Source organism: Empidonax traillii, unplaced genomic scaffold (assembly GCF_003031625.1).
Source record: "Empidonax traillii isolate 1590-97213 ecotype Southwest subspecies unplaced genomic scaffold, ASM303162v1 scaffold12:size2584012, whole genome shotgun sequence".
Classification (NCBI taxonomy): domain Eukaryota; kingdom Metazoa; phylum Chordata; class Aves; order Passeriformes; family Tyrannidae; genus Empidonax; species Empidonax traillii.
Window position 1 is genome coordinate 446,112 of NW_020955205.1, and position 15,067 is coordinate 461,178.

The 15,067-nt window shown below is 55.0% G+C and overlaps 4 protein-coding genes across 6 annotated transcripts in view; 3 read left to right on the top strand and 1 right to left on the bottom strand.

Moving 5' to 3' along the window:
* CSPG4 (chondroitin sulfate proteoglycan 4) overlaps nucleotides 1-525 on the top strand; it is a 33,161-nt gene extending 32,636 nt beyond the window's left edge. The window contains exon 12 of the mRNA XM_027889900.1: nucleotides 472-525. Within this exon, the coding sequence (XP_027745701.1) occupies nucleotides 472-525 (54 nt within the window). The remainder of the gene's footprint in view (nucleotides 1-471) is intronic.
* Nucleotides 1-15,067, top strand: part of EDC3 (enhancer of mRNA decapping 3) — a 649,718-nt gene that overhangs the window by 399,622 nt on the left and 235,029 nt on the right. For 2 of the 3 annotated variants that reach the window (XM_027888190.1, XM_027888211.1), the window contains one exon: nucleotides 3,177-3,183. The exons of the other annotated variant lie outside the window; for it this stretch is intronic. The gene's annotated coding sequence lies outside the window, so the exon portion shown is untranslated. Of the gene's footprint in view, nucleotides 1-3,176; nucleotides 3,184-15,067 lie in introns of those variants that run through there. 3 annotated transcript variants of the gene reach the window in all.
* SNX33 (sorting nexin 33) lies at nucleotides 224-4,628 on the bottom strand. The gene is made up of 2 exons (XM_027888083.1): nucleotides 3,006-4,628; nucleotides 224-1,050 (listed from the first exon to the last, which is right to left on the bottom strand). Exons 1-2 carry the CDS (start codon nucleotides 4,444-4,446, stop codon nucleotides 797-799), a joined length of 1,695 nt encoding a protein of 564 aa, XP_027743884.1. The 5' UTR covers nucleotides 4,447-4,628; the 3' UTR covers nucleotides 224-796.
* On the top strand, nucleotides 5,782-14,701 carry SNUPN (snurportin 1). Its single transcript, XM_027888250.1, has 8 exons — nucleotides 5,782-5,933; nucleotides 6,123-6,279; nucleotides 7,137-7,241; nucleotides 7,359-7,455; nucleotides 8,288-8,385; nucleotides 8,691-8,768; nucleotides 9,845-9,925; nucleotides 13,649-14,701. Exons 1-8 carry the CDS (start codon nucleotides 5,782-5,784, stop codon nucleotides 13,976-13,978), a joined length of 1,098 nt encoding a protein of 365 aa, XP_027744051.1. The 3' UTR covers nucleotides 13,979-14,701.

Sequence of the window (15,067 nt, forward strand, 5' to 3'; positions counted from 1 at the left end):
TTGGAGAGCAGGAGGGTGGTCACTGTGGGATCCCCTCCCAGGGTCATTCCTCCCACAGCACAGGGATGTTTGAAGCTGACTGGAAGCCAGGGGATGCTCGGATGCAGAGCTTTCCCCAGGATCCTGAAGCAGCTCCATTTTCCACACACATCTCTGGGAAGCAGGTAGGTGTTTTTTCTACCAACAATTTTATTGAAAAGGCTGTGGGGCTTTTTTTTTTCCCTTTTTTTTTTTTTTCTCCCTTTTCCCAGTCAGCAGCCATGCTCGAGAAAGAGATTTCCCTTCGCCTCTGTGCATCTAGTTAAAAACTGATCAGTAAAAATGCTGCAGAAAAATGGAAAATATTGAAAATATCTCATGACGAACAAACAAACAAAATCTCTTCCAAATAAAGATCTGTTTTCTTCTCTTTTTTCCATCAGAAAAGCTTTTAGTGTGCAAAATGTTGACCGCTTGGATTTCTTCTCCCAGCGGGCTGGGATGCACCTGCCTCCGCTCCAGGAGAGTGGGTTTGCAGAAAGCTAAAAATCACTGGGCAGAGACCCCAGCGCTGTTAACCTCCACATCTGTCCCTCTTGTGAGCCTCCCGTGCCCCCACCGGACTCACGGCAGGGCGGGAGGTCCCCAAGGAAAGAGGTGGCAGGGCCAACCCACGGGCAAGCCCTTCCCCACAGGCCCGGGAAGGGGGAGGAAAGCCCAAAGTTATTTGGTCTCTAGCGTGATGAGTTCCTGTTAGTTCTCAGTCTGTCACAGACAGAGGAGGCATGGAAGGCTGCGGGCAGAGCGAGTGCAGGTGTTAGAGGTTGTCGTACATGCGCAGCGTCTTCTCCAGCTGCTGGCTGACGCGCTGGTAGAAGACAATCTGCTGTCTCAGGTAGGACTGCATCATCCTCTTGAAGTCAGCCACGCGGCGCTCGTGGAAGTGGTTCATCTCGGCCTGCAGGGCAAAGCCCACCACGCGGCAGCGCTTGCGGATCCCGTCAGCCTCCTCCTGGTCCATCCTGCCCTCGTCGCTCATCCGCTGGCTCTCCTTCACCTTCGCGAAGGCGCCTGGAAAAGGCAGGGAGCAGGATGAGAGGTTGGCGGATCTGCGCAACCCTCCAGCCCCCTTCCCTGCCCTTTCTTGCTTGATCCCAGTGGCCTCCATGCTGGGGCACCAGCCTGGACCCAAAGCAGAGGCACAGAGCTGCCCCGCATGAGTAAAGGAGGGATCTACCTGCATCTCCCTGTGCCCATCAAACCCATCCCTCTCCTCCAGGCGGGGTTAAGACCAGAAGCCTTTTCTCTGGACTCTGGCCTCCCCAGCTCCTTTTCCATCCCATCTCTGGGCACACAGCCTCGTGTTTAGCTGGTTTTGGGGTCTGGGCTCCTGTAGGGCTGCAACTCAAGACTTTGGATGCTAAGCTAAAAACGCAGGGCAGCGTTAGCACAGCCAAGCACCCCAGCCAAGCCTGCCCTCCAAATATTCCACGGTACACCATAAATGGGGGTCAGGAGCAGCCCTGGGAGACCCCAGACTAGGAGGCAGTGAACCAGGATCAGGGAAGGGCTTGTGGTGCTGTCTGGAGCTCAGCTGGGAAACCATCTCCCTCTCCCAGAAGCAGCTGATGCTCTGACACCAGTTTTTCCCTCTCCATGTTTTTTTACAGCTCAGTTTCGAAAGAATCCTGCCTGGCTCCAGCCCTGCATTCCTCCCCCTCATTAGCACAGAGGCTAAAAAACTAAAAACAAGATCTGGCCTGCACTGGTTTTTTTTCCCTTATCCTTGCCCCTTGCTCCCTTGCCGGGAGCACCAGACCCGGGGTTATGGTGCTCCCGCTGCCCCAGCCCTGCTCCCAGCAGAGAGGATGAGGAGGAGGAAGAAGCAAAGGTTGGAGGCCAAATCCTGCCTTCCGCTCTGCCCACGCAGCCTCGCTTCCGGACGGGATCCAGCCCCTCTCCAGGGGTAAACAACATTGGGAGGAAAGGCAAAAAAGCTGCTGGGGCAGGATTGTATTCTCCCTGCTCCCTTTGCCTTCCCAGCCTCCCCCAGGGATGTGCAGCGATGCACAGACATCCCTGGATGCTTGGACACAGACGGCCCTGGCTTCACCCTGGGGAAAACTTGTCCCCCAAAATCTGGGGATGCTGGTGTGGGTGTCCCCTCCCTGCTGCGGGCAGCTGGGCTGGGAGGAGTGTGTGGACTTCGGCCCTGCTCCCACACCCAGCTGCGTCAGCCTGGGTCCAAAGGGACACCGAGCCCTCCCTGCCTGCCGCCTACCCCAGGAAGAGCACAGCAGACACTTCTCACCCTCTCTGACCCCACCAACTCCAGGGAACTTGGATAAATGGAATGCAGGGAGCTCCGACAGCCCAGGAGTGCTAACTCACTCCTCCTGTACTCGGAGGTGCAGGGACGTACTCCTGAAAAGTGTGACCCTGGTGGTCCCCAGGGAGTTCAGTGTGTCATCCCCCAGGGGCATGTCCCCATCCCACTGCCCTGCACAGCCCCCTCTGCTCCTCCAACCCACTCAAGGCCATATCCAGCCATGTCCCAGCCCTGAGGAAGCAAGCTCCAGCATCCCTGCTGGCCACCCATCTGCACCACACCTCGGCAGGGAGGGAGGATGAGGAGGCACAAGTGGCAGTGGGTGCTGGGCAGGTCACCACAGAGCCACCAGCAGTGGTGCTGGCTCTTGCTAATGATCTGCAGCAAGTGACACCCATGGTGATGCCTCCAGAGGAAACACCAACAGCAGTTATGGGGCCCACAGCATCACTGGAGCAGACCCTGGACCCAATAGCCCTAGCAGCCCCTCCCAGCTGGGGTGACTGGAGGACTGTGCCAGCAGGGACCACACTGCTTCCCTAGGAGCCACAGGCAATGGTTTCCATTCTCATTCCTATCCTCGTTTCCTATTCCTTTCATGGCCAAATAGAGGATTTCCTCATTGCATCCCCAGACCAGTCCCCACACCATTCCCACTCATATGGGGCTGTTCCCAGGGAGAAGGCGGCCTCCTTACCTTTCTGGAGGTGGATGATGTCCGGGAAGTTGGAGAGGAGCCCTTGGTACAAGGAAAGCGTGTCCAGCATGAGGAACAGGTCATTCTTGGGCTGCTCAGCAAACATCTCCCCCACGGTCTCGTACGTCTTGCCTGTGTGGGAGATGGCGTTGTTGAGGGCGTCCAAGCTGTACGGAGGGTCCATGTGGAAGGAGTGGCTGATGGCTTGGAAGGCATTGCCCAGCTTCTGGAACTCCTTCCGGAAGCCCCCCACGTGCTTGCGCACCAGCTCCAAGGCCACGTTGGTCAGCTGCAGGACGCTGTCGTCCATCTTCTTGCTGAAGGCCTTGAAGGCGTCCACACGGTCCTCCACGTCCTGCAGGTCCTGGTGCTCCGTGGGAATCTGGATGGTGAGGAGGAAGCTGGCACCCACCATCTCATCCTTTTCCGCCCGGCGCTTGCCCAGCTTCCACTGCTTCTCGTCGCGGCAGCAGAGGAAGTGCTGGAAGCCCTCGTACTGGGAGAGGACGGGGTGGCTGGTCATGTGGTCCATCCAGAGGATCAGTCGCCGCTTGCGCTTCTCAATGAAGTCCTCCTCGAAGCGGCCGGTGGCCTGTTTCTCGGGCAGGTGGGGCACCGAGATCACTGTGAACTTGTGCAGGAGGCGGTTGTAGAGCCAGTCGAAGTGCTTGTACCGCCGGTACACGGGCGAGTTGATGTTGCTGGGGGTCAGCTTGTAGGAGATGTAGCTCTTGATGCCCTTGAACTTGGTTTGCTTGGTGGGGTCCTCCACGGAGCAGATGAAGGGGTGGGGGTTCGCCCTCCACTGGGGGCCTCTGGAGCCCATCTCGATGCAGTACGTCTCAGAGATCTTGGACATCAGGGGCACGTCGCCCAAGATGAAGGCTTCCACACCGGAGCGGACGAAGCAGGAGAAGCGGTTGAGGTTCCTCCCTACCACACTGCCCCTCTTGGAGGAGCTCATGCTATCCTGCCTCTCCAGCGCCGGCTTGGGCCGGTAACCGGCATGCTGGTGGTGGCCATAGGCCGCCGGGTACTGCAGGTTGGGTGAGGGGTGCCCGTTGGTACCCGGGGCACTCCGGGGCTCCTCCACCACCGTGCACGCATCGTCCCAGTCATCCCAATCATCATCATCGTCGTCCTCAAAACTGCCCTGGTAGGAGATGCCGGGATTGGGGGATGCTGAGTAGAAGGAGGAGTCGTGCCCGGGGGAGCCGGCCGGGCTGCTGGAGTAGTCCGTGTAGTTGGAGCCCGACCGGGAGCGGAGGATCTCGACGTAGGAAGCAGGGAAGAGGCCGGTCTCCCCGCGGCTGTTTTGGCCCTGTAACCACCCGTCCAGGGAGTTCTCACTGAAGATGACGAGCTCCTCGTTCTCCTGGATGCTGATCTCCTCTTTGTTTTCGCTCTGGAAGTTGTAAAGCGCTCTGGCTTTCAACGCCATGGCCGGTCCCGGGTCGGGAAGAGGAGGGGGGGGACAGCGGAACGCGATCCCCCCAGCCAAAACAACTTCCCCCCACCCCCACCCCCCCCCGGCAATACCACAGGCTCGCTCGGCTCCGGGATCACCACCACGCGCCGTGGGAAATGGCTTGGCCGGTATCCCAGAGAAATGAAAAAACAAAAACAAAAACAAAACCAAAAACAAACAAACGGTGAAGAAGAAATCCCTCACGAGGTGACGCCAAGTTCCGTTTGTCCAAGTGACCCCCCCGATCCCGGCACCCCTGTTAAAAACAACATTCCCCAGTCAAAAACGACATTCCCCGGTTAAAAACGACATTCCCTGGATAAAAAAAAAAACCAAGATTCCTGGTCAGGCGAGCGGCGTTTCCGTGGCTCCTCCGGGATGTGAACCCCGGCCGGCCCAAGAGCCGGGCTCTGCCATGTCCACGCAGGGTTTATCTCCCTCGGACGCTGATCCCGAGGTTTCACTTTCCGTGAGGAAAACCTCTGGCCGCCAGCGAGGAAATATATCCAAAGCGACTTTTCTCGGAGGTCCTGTGGATGAAACACCCCAAATTTTCCCTCGCCAGCAGCTGCCTGGGAAATTAGTCGGGAACGACCCCAAACCCTGCCCAGCCTCCCGGTGATCCCGAGATTTCCTTTCCGGGCCGACTTTCCCGACGGCTGCTGGGGTTTGGTTTTTTTCCCTGAAACCCGTGAATCTCACGCCGGACGGAGGCGGAGGGGACGGCGGAGGGGCTGGTGGCGGTGCCGGTGCTGATGCCGGCGTCGGTGCCGGTGGGGGTGATGGTGCCGGGGCTGGTCCCGTTGCCTGTGGGGGTGGCGGAGCCGGTGCCGCGGCTGGTCCCGCTGCCGGTGGAGATACCGGGGGTGGTCCCGTCGCCGGTGCCGATGCCGGTCCGGCCGGCGGTGCCGGTCCCGCTGCCGGAGGGGGTGGCGGATCCAGCCGCCAGCCTCCCGTGACGCAGGGCAGCGCGGCGCTCCCCGCTCCGCCGCCCGGTTCGCAGCGACGAGCAGCCCGGCCCGGCTCGGCCTGGCCAGCCGCACGCTGCCCTCTGCAGGCAGCCGGTCCCGGGGCGCGCGAATCCTCGCCCGCGGTGGCTCCGGCTGCTCCTGCGTCCCTGCCGGGATATCCCCCTCGCCCGTGCCCGGTCGCGGACCACAGCGTCCCTTCCCAGCCCCCGGGCGAAGGGGGAAACTGAGGCACGGGGTGAGGGGGGGCTGCGGGGGGCGCCGGGGCCTCCGCGCCGCGCGGGGGCGCTGCGGGCGCGGGCGCGGCGCAGGCGGAAGGCGGCGGGGCGCGGGTGTTGCCATGGAGGAGCTGAGCGCGGCGCTGGCGGCGGGCGTGGGGCTGGCGGGGCCCTGCAGCCCGGCCGCGCCGCACCCCCGCCTGGCCGCCTACAAGCCCCGCGGCGGCTCCGGGCAGGTCGAGCGCCGGCAGCGCCTCCTCCGCATCCAGAGAGAGTGAGCGGAGCGCGGGAGCGGGGAGAGCGAGCGGGCGCCGCCGGGGATGGGGATGGGGGTGCGGGTGGCGGGCGGGCCGCGTTAGGCCGCTTCAGGGATGCGTGTGGGGAGGCGGCCCGGTGTGGGTGTGGGGTGCGGTGGGTGACCTGCCTCCCCGCTGAGGTGTTTCCTCGCCCCCCCCCATCCCAGGAAGCGGCTGGACTACGTGAACCATGCCAGGAGGCTGGCGGAGGACGACTGGGCAGGGATGGAGAGCGAGGGCGAGGAGAAGGAGGGGGAAGATGCGGAGGAAGAGGAGATGGACGTGGATGCTGGCAAAAAGTTGCCCAAGCGCTACGCCAATCAGGTGAGGTGCCACCTGTGTCTCCCACGCCGGGATGTGGGTGTGAAGCAGGGCCAGGGTGAGGGATGTGGGGTGGTTTGAGGCCATAGTGATGGCCGTTTTGGGGCTGAGAAGAATGTGTCCTGCCTGGCTTGGTGCTCAGATAGAAACCGTGCTTCAGTTTGCCTCCAAAACATGCTGAGTTCAAATGGAAAACAGATGGAGATGGGCTGCCTGTGTGCTTTAGAATCATTTAGGTTGGAAAAGATCTCGAAGGTCAGTGAGTCCAGCCATTAACCCTCCACCACTACATTCCCCACTTTGGGAGATTTCAGCTCAGCTAGCAGCATTAGTACCCCGTTAGGCAGCACTCAGCTAAAGATTTCTGTCTTTCCACGTGTTTGGGACACGAGGAAGGAAAGGAAAACTCAGCTGGGTTTTATCAGCCTGGGTGCCGTACTGGTCCTAAAAGACATGCAGCCACTTGGGCAATCTTTGAGGTCAGCTTCTTTGGGCTCTTTATCCTAATATTTTGGAATCTCTGAGGTCTTTCATGTTTTTAAAAATAAAGTCCTGGAGTGGGGACCAAGGTGTTAGGTGGCCAAGTGAGGACTATGAGCCCTGTTCTGCAGTCTGAAGCTCAGTCAGCAGCTGGGGAGCAAAAGAAAGACTTAAAAAGTGTGTTAGGCAGGTTGGGGTTGATTAAAGAGAGAGAGAGGGAGGGAGCCCTTTTGGGGGTAACAAGCAGGGCCAGCTGCCTCTAAAATGCCCAGTGTTACTGTTGAAGCCAAGCCATAACCTCCTTGCTCTATTCTTGAGTTGTTTGTTGTCCATAATTTCTGGAGCATTGTTACTGATTCTTTTTCCTGGTTTCTCTGTAGCTGATGCTGTCAGAGTGGCTGGTGGATGTACCCTCAGATCTGGAGCAGGAGTGGGTTGTGGTGGTGTGTCCTGTTGGGAAAAGGGCACTCATCGTGGCCTCCAGGGTAAGTGGTAGCAGAGGTGGGGGGGGGGATCTCACCAGCTGCTAAAGAACCTGTTTTATGTTTCCAGACAACATAAAGCTGGCTTGACTGGGTTATTTCTCTCCTCTTTCCTCACAGGGCACAACAGCAGCTTACACCAAAAGTGGCTTCTGTGTCAACAGTTTCCCATCCCTGCTGCCGGGGGGCAACCGGCACAACTCAACCAGTGAGAAAGGTACAGGTGTGAGGAGACATTTGGGATAGAGAGAGGAGAGTTGCCTGCTTCTCCCTGGGAATGTGTGCGCTGGCAGGCTCGGTGCTGCTCCTCCAGCTCCCCTGAGCCCCAGAGCTATGCCCTCCTCCATGCTGATAGGTAGTCAACTTCAGGGCTGTTTCTGTATCTCTGGAGATAACTAGATGTGAACAAATACCCTTATGCTAGATAAGCACATAAAGTCCCAGAAGGGGGACCTTAAAGGTCATCTTGTTCCATCCCTGGCAGGGACACCTTCTACCAGACCAGGTTGCTCCAAGCCCCATCCAACCTGGACTTGAACACTTCCAGGAATGGGGCAGCCACAGCTTCTCTGGGCAACCTGTGCCAGGGCCTCACCACCTTCACAGGGAAGAATTTCTTCCTGACATCTAATCTAAAACTGCCTTTTTCCTGTTTAAAACCATTGTGTTTCACATCTTTTAATTAGCCTGGTTGACTGACACTCTTAAACCCCAACATCCTCTCTTGTCCTCTGAAAGAGACCTGTGTATGCTGTCATTTTCCTTACTACCTCTTAGAGCTCATTTTTTTGGCCTTGAAAAAAAATGCCATTTTCTGAAACATGCCCTTGCCTGCTGTGCCTCTGGCTGGTCCCTTTGTAGCCTCATGGCACTCCTCAAGCTCAAGGCCTTCTGTGGTCACAGTTTCAGTTAATAGAAGGGGGTCCCTCTATGCCCAGCAGCCTTACATCTGGGCAGGATTAACGCTGGAGAGCTGTGACCTGGCGTTTGTCAGTTGGGTTAGGCAGAGTCTGGAGCAGGTTTGGACCTCCCTGTGTTTGTGTGTGCAGTGTACACCATCCTGGACTGTATCTACAATGAGGCCCAGCGAACCTACTATATCCTGGATGTGATGTGCTGGAGAGGACACCCTGTTTATGACTGCCAGGTACTGAATCCCTGCCCTCCCTGTTGTTCCCTGAGACGCTGTGCTCCAGCACTGTGTGTAGCTCGCCCTGCAAAATGTGGATATTTCTCCCAAACATGGGCACCTTTACAGCTTTTGTGCTGCAGGAGTAACTGTGTACGTGTTTTGTGGGGGACTAGCAGGGTTTGGGGTGCTGCTTCTGTAGGTGGAGTCGATTTTGTAAACCTCCCAGGTGAACGCAGAGGAGTGAGGACACTCAGCAGGTGCTGATGGGTGATGTGTGGTGAATGGTTGAATGGTCACTAACTCTCTGTGTCCTTTCACAGACGGACTTCAGATTCTTCTGGCTGTCTTCAAAGATCCAAGAGGAGAAAGGGCTGGGAGAGACAAGCAGGATTAATCCGGTAAGTCCTTTTGTACTGAGAAGGAGGCTGAGGGGTAAGCTCTCCTGTTCAGCAGGCTTCAGCAGTTTCTTTCACAAGCGGAAGCTTTCTTTCTTTTTTTCTTTCTCCTCATGGATCAGGCTTCAAAGTGTACATCTGATGAAATGGGATGCCGTGGTCAGGATGTAAATGGAAACACTGAATACTGTAAATGAGTGCAGTGGGGTTTATTTCCCCCATCCAAAGTGCTGAGGGATATCACGCTGCAGGGTATCAGCTAACTTCCATGCTGTTTTTAGCTTTCCTTTTAAATGGAATGGAAAACCAGTGTGGTTTCTGCAGGGGCAGTGTTGGTTGGCAGCCTGACTGTGAGCTTATTCTTGCAGTCTTGTGGGTTTGTAAAGCTTTAAGCCTTCCCTCTGTTTAAACTGATCATTGAAGTTGTTCGGGTGAATGCCGGATTGCTACCCAGAATCCCTGCCGAGCCAGGAAAAAAAAGTCTTCCTTTGAAGACTTACAAATGGATGTCAGACCTAGAACCCACAGCAGCTTGGAACATGATTTTTGGGTACAGACATGAGGGATTTCGCTGCTCAAGCACAGCCAAGCAGAGCAGGTCCTGTGAGTTGAGCATCTCAGTGATAAATGGGGCCGACTGTAGTGAAGGTGTCTGCGTTTGGAGAACATCCTGTTCTGACACCCAACAGGAATATCCAGAAGACAGGGGGTCTACCTAATGAAGGGGGGTCGTTTCAGCTTTCATTTCCTGGGTTGAAAGATTGGCTTGGCTGAGCCAGCAGCCTGGAACAGGTGTCTGTCTGCTTTGCATCCTGCCTGGAGGTCATAATTTTCTATTTTGGTTAAAAGAACATCACAGGGTCAACTCTCCTGGAAGGTCCTTCTTGCAGTCTTGGGTGCTTGGGAAAAAAAGTATCAGGAGCTTGTGGGAGCTGTTCCTCATCCTTTCCCTTCCCATGCTGGATCCTGCACTGGGGGAATCCTTCCTTCTTAGCTGCTTCCACACCAGTGCTGGACTCAGCACCTTGTTCACCTTTTAGTCACACCGTTACCTCTCTAACCCTCTCTCACTCTTTCAGTACAAATTTGTGAGCCTGCAGAACTTCCCATGCTCCTCGGACAGCCTGTGTGAGCTGCTGGCTACGGACTTTCCCTTTGAGGTGAGAACACCCAGGTGGGGGCCTGGACCTGACCCTTAGTGACAGCCCTGCAGTGCCTCTGCCAGTGCTGGGAGAGAGGTGCATCCCCTCCTCTTGGGAATTTGTTCTGCCGAAGCTGCAGGAAGCTTGCTGAGCTGCGCTGCTGTTTCCCTGAGTGTGAGATGGATGCCTTTGTGCCCGTGGTTGATCTGTTGCCTTGTCAACAGGTACAGGCCTCGTCCAACCATACGGATAAGCAAGAGTTAAACCAGTGCATTCCATGTGTTTGTGCTGCCCTTACTGCAGTTGGCTGGGTCTGAAAAAACCTTTGGGGATGCGAGTGTTGATATGGACACTCAGGCTGCCTCCAGAAGCAGTACAATTCACATTCACATAGCAGTGTAATGGATGGCTGACCTCTTTAGGGCCAAAGTTGGTACTGCCCGTGGCTCTGCATGGGCTTGCGCGGGTTTCCTTAGTCTGGCTGCTTCCATATTCTATGTCCAAGGCACCTGGCTGTTTTCTGGGAAGGAAGGAGAAGGGTGATGGTAAGATCCCAATGGTTTCTGAGGGGTTTGGGTGTTCAAAGTGGGTGCCTGAGGTGTCCTGGAGCTGGGGGAGGATGGCTGTGACAGAAATGGCTTAACAGCTTTAGAAGAAGAATCATAGAATCATACAGTATCCTGAGTTGAAAGGGACCCAATAGTAGCATTAAAGTCCAACTCCTGGCTCTGCACAGGACAGCCCCAACAATCACACCATGTGCCTGAGAGCATTGTCCAAAGGGTCCCTGAGCTCTGGCAAGCTTAGGACCATGACCAGTTCCCTAGGGAGTCTGTTCCATTGCCCAACCAACCTCTGGGGGAAGAATCTGTTCCTAGTATCCACCCTAAACCTCACCTGACAAAGCTGTTGTGCTGTTCTGACCTTTGGGGAAGGACAAGACAGGCAAATCCACGTGCCACCTTGCTCAGCTCCATGTGGTTGTGAGCCGTGAGTCACAGGCCCTCACGGAATCAGCTCTGGCTGCTTTTGCCTGCCCTGGCTGATTTATCACTGGAGGGGAGGAGGATGGAGGAGGCAATGGCATTCCAGCCCAGTGACAACATCTGGAATCCAGAAGCTCCTTCAGTGTCTGCTGCAGTTCCTGGGAGTGCCCAGTCTCAGCCCTACACTGGGAACAGCCTCAGCAGAGGTTTGTTGTCCTGCAAAGCCACACTGATGTGATAGTGCCTCTTGTGCTATCCCCAAATGGCTGTTTGCCATTAATGTAAGTGCAGGTTTAAGTTAAGGGACACTAATTTGTCGAAGCCAGGACAGCCATCAGAGTGAGTTGGAAAGTCCCAGCCCCTTGCTGGTCTTGCCAGACTCCACTCTGAACATGGATCAGGGTAGGCATCCCAGCTTTCCTACAACTGACTTGCTTAATGACAAATCTCCAAGTGCCTGTGTAAAAACAGTCATTCCTGTCTTTCCTGAGTAAAAGCTTCATTCCTTCCTGAGGCATCTGGTCCCAAGAGGAAAGGCTGAGGAGTGTTGCCTCCCTGTGGTCAGAGTGGGAAACTTTTGGGCTACGAAAGAGGCCATTGCGAAACTCTGGAGCAGGAGGATGGAGCTGAACAGACTCCAGATGTGTAATCCAGCTGTGATTTGCCCCCCAGGTCTTCTGATAGATTGGGGTGTAACCCCACGAAGTGAAAAGTGGTGTAATTGGCTCAACACAGCCTTAACCCCACTGGAACCATGGTGCTGCTTCCAGGATGAAGGGAGCTGTGGGTCCCTCTGGTGTGCCACAAGAGGGAGTCCAAAAATCACCCTAAACGGCTTCCACCACCGGCACAGAACAGAATAAACTTTGCAGAAGGCAAAATAAGTCCTGGCTATGGATAGTGAAGGATAACAGAGGTGGTCTTAGGCTTGGGCCCAGCATCTGGTGATCCTGACAGGAATCTCGTGTGTGTGGTGGCAGCAGAGGTGGTCAGTGCTTTCAGATTTGGGCCTTCAGGGTTAATCTGTAACCTCAAGAGTTAGGGCCTGACCTGCTCTATTCAGCAGAATTTTTTTCCCCTGAGTTCAGTGGACTTTGGATCAGTTGACTGGCTCTGAATTTAAAGTGGTTTTTGGAGTGGATCTTAAGAGCTACTGTCCTTCTCACAGATCTAAGTAAAACCACGCTCAGGTTTCCACAAAGGCAGGGGAGCCAAAGCCTCTGAGAAACCCCGGTGTGAAGGAATGGGAGGACCGTTAAGCATCTAAAATCTGGAAAGCGTGGCTGTGGAGTGTGAAACCCTGCCAGGCCGGTCTCTCCTCGGGTTCTGTTGTTCAGGGACAGTGTCAGCCCTTGTTCTCATGTGGCTGCTGTCACTGCAGTGACTCAGGACAGGGACCCAGCCAACAAATTAAATAAACGGGAAGGAATATGGGAGTCACTGAAATCAGGGAAGGGAGAACGTGACCTAACTTCACCAGGCTGAGCTCCTTTGAGTTCTCCATCTTGGGGAAGATATTTGGAGCAGTCTGGAAGGCGTTTCCAGGCTCGGATCTTTACCAAAACATTCCTGTGGGTTCCGGAGTATCCCTGTTGCTCATCAAGTGCCACACATCCACAGGAATGGGCTGGATATGCTGGGGTGCTGCAGAATCTGGCTTTTCCCAAGAGGCAGAGGGAGGGAAGAGCTTTGCACTTTAGATATCCAGAGGGGTTACACAAGCTCATCATGATGTTTACTGTTCTGGTTTTGTGTTTTCCTAGCAGAGGAATCCCCCTTTCTCTGGGATTATTTTGCAAGATGTTAACAGTTACTGAAAATTATGGACAGAGTAGTACCAGAAGCTTTACCATCTCTGCCACAAGTTAGCATCCATGGAGCAGAAATGGATATATGCTGCTCTGTGCTGTGCTCAGCCAGGCTGTCTGTTCTGGGGGCTGTAGGCCTGGGGAGGGGCCTGGGAGCGATTCATCCCGAGATCGGCTTTTGTTCTCCTCTCTTCTGTCCACTCAGCCACTCTTCTTCATAGCCAAATGGCTTTTTAAGAGCTTGTGAAGCTGAGCTAAGAGGAGCACCACCTTCAGTGTTAGTCAGCCTGACAACAAGATCCAGCCTCGCAGAGCACACCCTGGGAAGCACAGGAAGAGGGGAATGAGAATCCCTGAGCATGGAAGGAAAGTGGGGAAAATGTCAGACAGCTGCAGCACTGCAGAGTGTGGAAATAGTAGCACAATAGTTAAGCCTAAACCTTCAAAGTCCTGAGTACCCTTAACTGTCATTGATTGCTGGAGAAGTTCTCTCCTGGGAAACATTAAGAATTTTATTGGCATACGCCAGTTAAAAGAGCTGTTAGGAATCAGGGCTCCTTGGCATCATGCACTTGGACTAATTACTTTCCAAATGTATTATTTAAAATAACCCTAATCCAGTAAAGTGGGCTGCCTTATTCAGAAACCCACTGGCTTTTCTGCAGAGTGGGATGAGAGCATCCAGAGGATGCTGCTCTGTGCCGACAGCGAGGCTGGAATTGTTTGCCTTTGACAATTTAAAGCCACCCGGGAGTCGCTGATCTTTCAGGGCAGGAGCTCTGCAGGTTTCTTCTTTCCCTTCCGCTATTTATTGCACTGCTCGGGGAAAAATGATCCAGCTGTTGGTTTTGGCCTGCAAATGGAGAGCAGAGCTGTCGTCTGGCGCCCGGTCATCCACCTGCGGGAGCCTCAGCTCTGCCCCTTCATTCACTCTCTCCTGTCCGCAGGTTGACGGGCTGCTCTTCTATCACAGGCAAACCCACTACACCCCTGGCAGCACCCCGCTGGTGGGCTGGCTCCGGCCCTACATGGTCCCCGAAATCCTGGGGCTCGCCGTGCCCTCCACCGCGCTCACGGCCAAACCGAACTATGCCGGGCGGCAGCTCCAGCAGATCATCGAGAGCAAAAGGAGTAAAAAGCTGGCGGCGGAAAAGGGCGACCCGAGCAGCGTGGCGGCCACAAAGAACGGACGTTACGAGCTGGAACACTTGTCTACCCCTGAGCCAGAAAAGTCTCTGGAGGGCCAGGACAGAGCCGTGAGCCAAATGGAGAGTTAAGATGCTGGGACAGGCCAGCTAGGGAGGGAGCAGGGAAAAGGTTCCCTGCTTCTCTCTGTCCCTCGTGCTCCTGAGAGGGGGCAAAGTAATGATAATAGGATAGCTTTGTTTCAAGGGCATGACAGTGGAATATCTTGCCCCGAGGGCTGGATTTTTTTTTTTTAAATTTTTTTTTTTTTTTTTTTTTGCTAAGGCTTCTGTGAGTCCTCAACAGGATTGTCTGGTTCTCTGCTAAGGCAGTCGTGCATTGGGACGTGCTGCAGGGATACAGTTCAGCTCCTGACCCTGCTTCTGCTAAAGGCCTGGCAAAGCTCCAGCATAGGAACAGTGCTCAGACCTCTGAGGTGCAGCTGCTGCTCATGACCCCAAGCAGCAGCCCCACCTTCCTGACCCCAGAAGTGGGGGCTTCTCAGCCTTTGATCCAGCTGTTTTCTGAGGCCTTCGCAATGAAAGTTTTGTGGTCAGTCTGCTTCTTACTAGCAAAAAGTTGGCAGTGAGCTTCTGTAATTCCAAAGGGTGGACTTTCCACACCCACATGTTCTTAGGATAATATAAATTTTCCTTGCATCGCAGCAGGACCTGCCTTGGAGCAGGGCTTTGTGCAGCGTGAGTGCAGCAGAAGCCTCTCTCTCCTCAAGGCTTTTCTCAGTGGGGGGAGGAAGGAATGGCTTCGCTCTGAAAAACACTACCATTGATTGTGCCAAATAAAAGGTTTCTCAGAAAGACAAATTCTTGAGCGTCTTCCTGCTACCTAAGGGTGGATGCGTGCTGTGCCTCCCAAATAGGGATTGAAAAATCAGTTCCAGCGCTGACTGGAGCAGAGGAAACGCTTACGTGGGTTTGATTCTCTGCACACTGAGTTAGTTTGGTCCCTTCTCCTGTCCCTCTCATCCCAGCCCAATCCCACTTCTTTTAAGCGCTGGCTGCTCCCTCTCCCTGCCTTTAGGAGGATGAAATGATTGCCCTCAGTGTCACCAGGTTGGTTTCCAGAGGGAGATTAAAAAGGGAGATGAAACACCAGGCTAAAGGCGGTATGGGGGACTTTTCTCCCAGCTCTCTAGGGAAATGCCCCTGGAGGAGATAAGGAGA